The following is a 10,172-nucleotide window of genomic DNA, read 5'->3' as shown; positions in this document are numbered from 1 at the left end:
AGAAGATGTTTCCAACAGAGTGCTAGTGAGCATCTGTGGGAACTGTCACCTGGGGATCCCACTACAGTTTGCTTTAAGAGCTATCACTGAGAAAGCTGTAAGTGAATAGGCAGTTGTGAGACAGAGGGGTGTAACACGGGACTGGTCCACAAGCTATCTATGAGGGTCACAGCCACGAGGAGGCCATTACCCATTTTGTTTTCCCATGGTTGCTATTCTGATGAGATGATAGAGTCATTTCAGGTAATTTCCATTTAATTTAACATTTATTTTTATTTATATCCAGATGTCACATTTTCTACATTAAAATATAATCATGCCGGACCCCCCAATCCCCTCAGAGAAAAACTGGAAAGAAGGAATGCACAGAGTAGGGAAGGTGCTACAGCACCGGAGCAGCACACAACATGGAGACCTAAGAGCAGACGCGGCAGAGGTATACAGGAGACAGCTCAGGACTCACGCCAGGAAGGAGCAGGAAGGAAGAAATGCCGCCACTCGTGCACGCGATCACCTTGAAGGCAGTGCTGGGGCAGAAAGCTCAGGGAACCAAAGGCTGCACTAGAACAAAGTTTAAAATACCCACACACGTAAGAGCAGGTCTTCCCCACCCCACTCAGGATCTGGGAGGCTCTTTAGAAACTTAAACCACTGCAAGCACATCAGAAAGCAGACTGGACATAGGGTTTTTCTCCCTTACTTGTATCCCAACTCTTTCCCAGTCCCACTTCTAATGACTTGAACTCTTGACCTCTCTGCGGGGAAACCATGAGGATCACCAGGACAAGACATCACACCACTGTCAGGTGAGTGCCAGCCATGCAAAGTTGCATGATTCTGTGTGGTACTCAGAAAGATGCTCCATAGGAATCCCAACTCATAGTACTTAAGGAAACTCCTCTTGCAAATCTACTCCTTTCACAGGAAAGCACAAAGCTGTCCCACCTATTAGAGCAGAGGACAGACCCACGGGAACACCAACACCCAGACAAGAAGCTCAGGAATGCGCTGAAGATGGTTCATCTGAAAGAATTCTTCCAGACCAGACCTTGCCCCTAAATGTGAGAATAAAGCATTTGAACTTCAAAACAGTGATCTTGAGGGAGTTGAGAGGTAAGGTCTGGAAGACCCAGCAAGACATTATTAGGCAACTAGTCATTCACTATGTACAATACATACATCAGTAAGAAAATGCCACCTCCATCCCTGCACCGACTTTAAACAAAGCACTGGAGATCAGATTTTTCTGAACAGGGATAGTTGAAAGTCTGTTAGCAGTTTAAAACATTGCAACACTGGCACAATGTTACCGATCGTTTGTTTTCAATTACAGGGTGACAGGTAAACTCCACACAAACGTGGGGATGGAGGAGTGCAGAAGGAATCAGGACAGAACCAGTACTTCACAAGAGGATCACACCACAGAAGCAGCAGTAGCTAGTGTTTCGCAGAGTCTCGAGGGTAAAATTCACTCAGAGTGCTTTGAGGGATTCTCTTCAGCATTTCTTTGGGGAAGATTCGGAGCAGCTGCCAACCAATGTCCAAAGTCTCATAGACTGTGCGGTTTTCATAAGGACCTAAAAAATCGAGAAGGAATTAATGGCAAAGTGCTTCCAAAGGATCAGTGTTATTTAGCATTTATTCTGTCCTGTGGACTAGCACATAGCATGGGCATAAAATACAAGAAAACCTTGGTCAGGGCTCCGGAGACTGGGTGTAGAAATGGGGGTATATAAAGTACACAGGGAGTTAGAGGGAAGGAAGGGGCTCATGGGCTAGAGACAGTGGCAGTCTAACAGCCCAGTGTATGTCGTTGGGGTGAGGAGTTGAGCTAGACTTTGATGTGCAAGTAAGAACCTTGAACAATGGAGACCAGATCCAGTGTTTTACTCAAAGATTAGTCAGAAAAGCAGACTCCAGAACACAGGGCTCACAGAAGAAAAAAGGCTGGGTTTGTGGGGAACTAGCAGAGACACTGAGAAACCCTTAAATCCCAATGAAACAGAACAGACCACACGTCAGTGGTTTTAAAACTGTTATTTATTTTGAGACAGGGTCTGAATGTGTGGCCCAGGCTGGCTTCAAACTACACCTCTTAAATGCTGAAATTATAGGCCAACCAAATTATTATATTTAATACCAGAATCCCCACCACCATCACGGGATCAAGAGTGACTTATTTGGACAACTTTACCACTTGAGGTATTGAGGTTCTGAATCAAAATAAAACAAAACAAAACAAAAATAAAACAAAAAACAAACTCTAACCAGACTGAGGATGTACCTCAGTGCTTAAAAGCACTTGCCCAGCATGTGTTGGCTCTGGCCTAGCACTCAAACAACCATCATGTAGATTTGAGTGATTTCTAATGAAGTGTAAGTTAAAAAATAACAAATACCAAGTGCATCACTTAAGGCACTGCTCCAAATAGCACACCCATTGTAACTGCCAGAAGTCCAGGATGGACTATTTCTAGCCTCAGCAGAGACCAAGCAAAACAATCTGAAAACATACAATGAGGACTATTGAGACTATTGGTAGTTATCCTGGAGCTGTGAATGAGAGACAAGGCTTTAAACTAATCAGGGGCCTCAAGACTCTGTGATGAGAAACCAGCAGCTTCACTGCCTAGGAAGCTCTGTGCCGTGCACAAATTCCAGCCACACCATTACTGAAGAAGAACAAAGTGCTTCCACAGCTGATTCAAAAGCAAATCAAAGTTTGAAAGTGACTGTGGTGAGAACACAAAAATAATAGGGGAAGAAAATGTAAAGACCCAGAATGAGCGAACAGCTCAGCACTGGAGAATTAGGATGGTTAAGAATGCTGTCCAGCCTCTCACTGGAGTCAGTGCGTCATCAAAAAAAAAAAAAAAAAAAAAAAAAATTGGGGGATGGGTCATACAGGAGAGGATATGGGGGAAGTTGGGGAGGGGAGAAAAAAAGAGGGAATATATGATATGTCATTGTATGCATGTATGAAATTCTCAAAAATCAAAAGAATTAGGGGCTGGAGAGATGGCTCAGCAGTTAAGAGCACTGGGGTTTGACTCCTAGCACCCATATGGCAGCTAACAACCATCCGTTAACTCCAGTTCCATGGGCTCTGACACCCTCTTCTGGCCTCTGCAGGCTTTGCACGACACAGGTACACTTACATCCATGCCAGCAAAACACTCATAGATATAAAATAATAATAATAATAAAATACTTTTAAAAATTCAATGTTGTCAGCCAGGTGTGGTGGCACTCACCTTTAATCCCAGCACTCAGGAGGCAGAGGCAGGCGGATCTCTGTGAGTTCAAGGCCAGCCTGGTCTACATAGTGAGTTCCAGGACAGCTGGGGCTACAGGGAGACCCTGGCTCAAACAAAACAAAACAAAACAAAACAAAACAAAAAAAACAAAACAAAAAAAATTCAATGTTGTCCAGCAACTGAGACAGGTTAGCTGAGAAAGTGACCCTGGTAGTTGTAGACAGAATTTGATTGGAGTGTTGCGAGGCAAGAAGGAGGTCATCTGGGAAAAAACTTTGGTTCTGGCCTACTGAGTCCTCCCAGGGATAATCAAGGAGGGGAAGGATCACACACAGTGAGTCAGGGTCCACAGCAGGGTGATAGTCACTGCTTAGGAAGGATTTGTGCAATGTTAACAGCCAAGGAGCAGGGAGAGTTAAGAGTCAAAGGACGGAAAAATGAGTGAATCAGGAAAGTCATGAGGCCCTCAGGAGGAGGAGGAGGAGGAGGAGGCTGCTGAGAAGCTTAAGTAGAGAGGGGTGTGTGTGGAAACTGCAGGCCAGAGAAGAGAGGCCCAGAAGAGGGGCATGAAACACCAAGGCAGCTAAGAAACTGGATGATCAACTTAGGGTTCCCCAGGATATTGTGAAGGCAGGGGAGGAGCCGCAGGATGGGGCAAAGGCAGCAGAGGGAAAAGCAGCAGAGACCGTGGTCAATCCCCTCAGACTTGCAAGGAGGGCTTAAAACTATGACAAAGTTCGTGTCTGGAGGAAAAGTCAACTTACCCTGAGTAATGAAGTTTTTCTCAAACTTCTGCAGAAATTCCAAGTAAAGGAGATCATCCGAGGTCAGCGCTTCTTCTCCCACCACAGCTTTCATGGCTTGTACATCTTTACCGATGGCATAGCACGCGTACTGAGGAGGAAGAAGGCTCACGTAAAGAGTCCAAGATACAGAACCATGCTACTGTGGCTCTCGTCACAAGAGAACACAACTCTCACACACCTCCCACCAAGATTAAAGTATTTATTATACTCCTCTTCAGAGGGAGGCCGCCAGGCATGCAATGTACAGGCATTACTAACACTTTGTAAAAAAATGTGCTTTCTCAGTACACCAATAAACAGAACTCCCAGTTAAACCACAGGGAAGCCTCTGTCCAGGCCGCACCTCATGCGTGTGCCTCCTCAGGCTTCCCACTTCTATCTCACGGTCAGTATGTTTGTTTAGTGCACAATCTTATGACTATAGAAATGAAGGACTTCATAAAATACAGAAAATGGTAAGCATCGGCATTTGTTGATTGTTTAATATGTTAAGCAAGAAATATGTTAGGGCATGAATTCGGGAACATGATATAATTATTAAAATAACCATATTGCTTTTGAAAAATTTCAATTAAAAAATTTTAATACTATTTATTTAGTGTATGCATGCTTGTGATGTGTAGACATGTACATGTCATGATATGTATGTGGGGGGTCAGAGGACAACTTGTAGGAATCAGTTAGTTCTCTCCTCTACCATGTGGTCCCAGGGATTGAACTAAGGTTGTCAGGCTTGGTGGACGTGTCTTTACCTGTTTTACCTGGTGCACCATCATGCCAGTCCTCCTCCCCCTTTTATAAATTAAAAAAAAAAAAACAAACTTTTACTATTTTTATTGTAGGTGTTTAAGTGTATTGCCTGCATGTATGTAAGTGTACCTGTGTAATACAATGCCCACGGGAGTCAGAAGAGGGCATCAAATCCCCTGGAACTGGAGCTATGGACAGTTGTTAGCCTCCATATGGGTGCTGGGAAGCATTCCCAGTGCCTCTGCAAGAGCAGCCAGTGCTCTTAATCACTGACCCATCTCTCCAGTCCCTTTCCCCTTTTTTAATCTAAAAACTACATTTACAGTATCAGAAACAAGTTTCAAGTTTGGTAAGGTTTTGTTGTTGTTACCGTCTCTGGTTTTCGAGACAATGGCACTCTGAAGCCCAGGCTGACCTTGAATTTTAGTCCCTCTGCCTCAGCCTCCTGAGTGCTGGATTACAGGTATATGCCACATAACCACACAAGCATGGTAGCTTTAATCCTGATTAATCCTGATTAGTACCATCTATGCTTATTTTAAAAGGCTGCTTTGTTTCAAATTAATTACTATTCCATATCAAACCTACACTGAATTCTACTTGAATGGGAAGAAAAAAAAGTGGTGATGACAGTTAGGGAGAGAAAAGCAGAACAAATGTCCAAGAAAGGCATTCCCTCACACCCACCCTCAGAAGAGCACACATACCAGCTGGTTAGACACGTCGGCATGGTCCTTCCTCGTCATACCTTCTCCAATAGCCGACTTCATTAACCGTGAGAGTGATGGCAACACATTAATGGGCGGGTAAATCTTGGGAACAGCAGGAAGGAAAAAATAACTATGTTGAAGTAAGATCCAAGCTTTACTGTAGTACAGAGGCATTAAAACTCACTAATGCACACAGATCTGCTGCATTTGTTTCTTAGATGAGGTCTAATATCTTCTAAGGGAAGAAATGGCAGAAAGAAACACAACATGGAATCGGAGAATGAAACCCAGTGAGATGTACAGAGCAGCACAGCATGGTTTTGGAAAGCTAGTTTCCACATGTTGTGCTACCACAGCATCTACCTAAACAATCTTCTGCACCTTGACTCAGAACAGTTATATACAAAATAAAAATAGCAATTCCACCCAAAAGCGATTTTAGAAGCCAGTATTTCTCATGAAACAAGTAAAAACCTTTTTTTACTAGTAACAATATTGGCAGATTATACCATAAAACATTTCTGACACTTGGCCCACACCCACATTTTAGTTACAGAAATGACACTTTTACAGTCATATTAAAAACACTTCAAGCTGATACTTTCTAAGCAAAATAGTTCCAAAGAGCAAATCATCATAGAGTGATGAGGGGCTTCCAGCTTCACAGCACCATGTAAGCATCAATACCTGTCTGTTGTACAGCTGTCTGTCCACGTAGATCTGCCCCTCAGTAATATACCCAGTCAAGTCAGGGATGGGGTGAGTGATATCTATCAAAGGAAGACATAAAACATAAGCATGTGGTCATCTCACATAACCAATCCCACAGGAAGCCAATCTCTATTACCTATAGCTCTATCTATAAGAGCTACAACAGGGTAATTTTCTGCGATGATGTACCTGTGCTGTCTAATATGGTGGGTGATAGCTAGCTTTAACTGTCAACTTGCCACAACCCAGAATCACCTGGGTAGAATCTCAACAGGGACTGTCTATATTGGGTTGGCCTGTGGCCGTGTCTGTGGGGATTTCTCTTAACTAGATTAACTGATGTGGGAAGACACAACCCACTCTGGGTGGCACCATTCCCTACACAGGGAGTCCTGAACTGTGTGATAGTGGAGAAATGGACCTGAGCACAAGCAAGCATGTGTGCATTTATCTCTCTCTGCTCTCGACTATGGACGTGAAGTGATTGGCTGATTGAGGTTCCTGCCCTGACTTCCCCAACATGATGGGCTGTAACCTGATGTTATAAGCTGAAATAAACCTTCTCCTCTATGTTTTGTTTTTTATTTCGTCAGGGTATTCTACCACAGCAACAGAAATGAACTAGAATAGGTAGTCACTAGGCAACTGTGGCTACTGAACACCTGACATGTGTCTACTGAAACTGAAGGGACCGATTTCAAATTAGATTTTAATTACCTTGAACTTAAAGTCCCCCAATGTGCCTGGTAGTTACTGTATTAAAAGACCATTTCATTTGTTTGGTTACAACATTTTAGACATGTTGGCATTACGAAATAAAACAGGGTGTACTTGCTCCTACTTATGTGCTTTCTCCCCAAAACATGACGTCCCATTTAAGGTACAAGGTCCTATGAAAATACCAGCTACACAGCACGGCCCTGTTCATGAAGCACTGTTTCTAAACCTATGAAACTGCGGAAGGCAACCTTGGGGTTACTCTTCTGGAACACATCACTGCCATGTCATAGGCACAGCAGCATGACTGCTGGTACGTGTTACCATCCAGACACTCTGAGCTGTAAATCTACCACCTCCTCACCCTGCCAAATCACTCAACCTCTCTGTACCTCAGTTTTAATGCCTGCCGTGACATCATGACAAGGAGCAAACAAGCACTGATAAAGCATTCAGAACAGTGCTCAGTTATATATAATGGGTTCTTTTTTTAAAAAAAATTTTATTTTATGTATATGCATGTATTGCCTGCATGTAGGTAAGTGCACCCGTGTTGTGCAATGCCCGAGAAGGTCAGAAGAGGCTGTCGGATCCCTTAGGACTAGAGTTATGGAGAGTTGTTAGCTGCCATGTGGGTGCTGGGATTCAAACCTGGGTCTTCTGCAAGAATAATCAGTGTTCTTAACCACTGAGCCATTTCTCCAGCCCCTATAATGGGTTCTTTTTAAATATCTTGTAGGGCCAGGTCTGATAGCACATGCCTTTAATCCCAGTACCCAGGAGGTAGAGGTAGACGCAGGAGAATCTCTGTGCAGTCAAGACCAATCTGGTCTATACAGCAAGTTCCAGTCCAACCAGGGCTACATAGTAAGACTTTGCTAAAAAAAAAAAAAAAAAAAAAAAAATCAAAAAACATCTTATAAAAGTGTTTTTTTAAAAACAAAATATGGGCTGGAGAGATGGCTCAGTGGTTAAGAGCAATAGCTGCTCTTATAGTGGACCCGGGTTCAGTCCCCAGCACATGGCAGCTCACAATTGTCCCTAACTCTAGTTTCAGGGGATCTCACACCTTCTTCTGGCTTCCATGTGCTTCACACATTCACACATACACAGTGCACTTACATAAATGCAGGCAAAGCACTCATACATAAAGTTTTCAAAAGCAAAAATTTTTAAAAACAATTATTTTTTAAATTTTTTGTTTGTTTTATGTGTATGAGTGTTTTCTCTGTATGTAAGTACATCATGTGCATACAATCCCACAGAGGCCAGAGGTCAGACCTCCTGGAACTGGAGTTATGGACAGTTGTTAAATACCATGTGGGTGCTGGGAACCAAACCAGGACCCTGCAAAAGGAGCCAGTGTGCTGAAGCTCTCCAGTCCCTCACCCCCCAAAAATATAAAAAATAAGGAACAAAATATGGACAAAAAGATATGATTGTAGGCTGGGCATGGTAGCACATGCCTTTAATCCCAGCACCAGGGAGTAGTGATGGGCAGAGGCAGGCAGATCTCTGAGTTCCAGGCCAGCCTGGTCTGCAGAGCAAGTGCCAAGCCAGCTGGGGCTACAGAGAACCTGTCTCAAAAAATACCAAAACGAAAACCTGAGCAGCCCACCCTGAGTGCAGTCAGCCATGCTGCACTGGTGCTTCTGTTTGTTTCTCGGAGACAGGGTCTCACTGTATAGCCCTGGCTGTCCTGGCCAGGCAGATCTCTGAGTTCCAGGCCAGCCTGGTCTGCAGAGCAAGTGCCAAGCCAGCTGGGGCTACAGAGAACCTGTCTCAAAAAATACCAAAACGAAAACCTGAGCAGCCCACCCTGAGTGCAGTCAGCCATGCTGCACTGGTGCTTCTGTTTGTTTTTCGGAGACAGGGTCTCACTGTATAGCCCTGGCTGTCCTGGAACTCACTATGTAGACCAGGCTGGCCTTGAACTCAGAGCTCTGCCTGCCTCTCTGCCTCTGAAGTGCTGGGACTAAAGGTGTACATCACCATGCCCAGTAGAAAGCTACTTTTTTAAAGAACTGAGTTCAAAGTGTCTCCACAGTCTGTGGCCTCACTACCTAGGCTCTTTACTGCAGGGCATTCAACACCAATAATTTCAATGACTGATGCACATACATTAAAGAACAACAAGGAAGGCTGAGTAGCTTATGGTAAACAGAGATCACAGTCTTTATATGTAAACAGGGCTCTGAAAACAACATAGTCAACAGTACATAAATAAATGAATATTTAAAATTGCTTTTCTTACATAGGTGATAAAGACAGTTATGAGTAATCTTCAAATGAAAGTGTTATTTAGGTGTCAATATCTAGTTCAGGTGAACCCAGTCACAAGCTCTCAGAACTTCTAAACAGGCAGATGGTCTAAAATCTTCCAAATAAGCAGACTGTTCCAGCATCAAAGCCCTGGGGTTGGGGAGAAGGCTTGCTGCCAAGCCTGACTACCCAAGTTCAATCCCTGGGACCCACAGTAGGGGAGGATCTACACTCACCAGTTGTCCTCTGACCTCCACACACAAGCACTACCACCATGCACAAGCACAAAAATAGTAAATGTTTAAAAAATAAAGGCAACCACTCAAGAACCAAAAATGAACCTTAAAATGATTAAGTCTTCAGCAATCGAAGATGGAAACTTACCATCGTTGGGCATGGTGAGAATAGGGATTTGAGTGATAGAGCCGTTTCTACCTTCCACTCGACCAGCACGTTCATATATGGTGGCTAAGTCTGTGTACATGTAGCCTGGGAAACCCCGTCGACCAGGAACCTCTTCCCTGGCTGCTGACACCTGACAATGAGCCAAGGAGAGCACCAGGATGCAGCAGATACGGGAGACAAAGTTTGTTAGATGTTTGTGTGCATGTGCCCAACAAGAAGTTTAAAATGCTGTCTTGAAGGTGACGGATTAGAGAAATACACTAGAAATAAGAACTCAAGTTGTTCCAAAGCAAAAATTTTGACAAAGTGAATGAGAAATTTAAGTGGGGTGGGCTGAGAGGGTGAGGGCTCTTAGATGCAATACGTGCAGTAATCTCCACTGTCAGCCTGGTAGAGACTCTACTTTCAAATTCTGAACAGACAGTAATCTTTGGGATTTAGGAACTAGAAATTTTTCTGCTCTTTCCATGAGACTTCATTTACGTGTTTAAAAATAATGAGTGACAATAGGAATAAATATGGCATTTTTCTAATAAAAAAAAAAAAATTTAGGT

The 10,172-nt window shown here is 43.5% G+C and overlaps 1 protein-coding gene across 1 annotated transcript in view; it reads right to left on the bottom strand.

The window, feature by feature from the left end:
* Nucleotides 1–247: 247 nt before the first annotated feature.
* The window catches only part of Atp6v1b2 (ATPase H+ transporting V1 subunit B2), a 28,813-nt gene continuing 18,888 nt past the window's right edge, over nt 248–10,172 (bottom strand). Inside the window, exons 10-14 of the mRNA XM_008850193.2 lie at nt 9,598–9,748; nt 6,211–6,293; nt 5,521–5,625; nt 4,022–4,151; nt 248–1,577 (exon numbers count right to left, since the gene is read on the bottom strand). Coding sequence (XP_008848415.1) covers nt 1,438–1,577; nt 4,022–4,151; nt 5,521–5,625; nt 6,211–6,293; nt 9,598–9,748 — 609 coding nt within the window. The 3' untranslated portion in view covers nt 248–1,437. The remainder of the gene's footprint in view (nt 1,578–4,021; nt 4,152–5,520; nt 5,626–6,210; nt 6,294–9,597; nt 9,749–10,172) is intronic.

This window comes from Nannospalax galili, unplaced genomic scaffold, assembly GCF_000622305.1.
Source record: "Nannospalax galili isolate Female #2095 unplaced genomic scaffold, S.galili_v1.0 scaffold291, whole genome shotgun sequence".
NCBI lineage: Eukaryota > Metazoa > Chordata > Mammalia > Rodentia > Spalacidae > Nannospalax > Nannospalax galili.
Note: the sequence above shows the minus strand (reverse complement) of the source record. Positions and strands in the feature narration are given on the sequence as shown.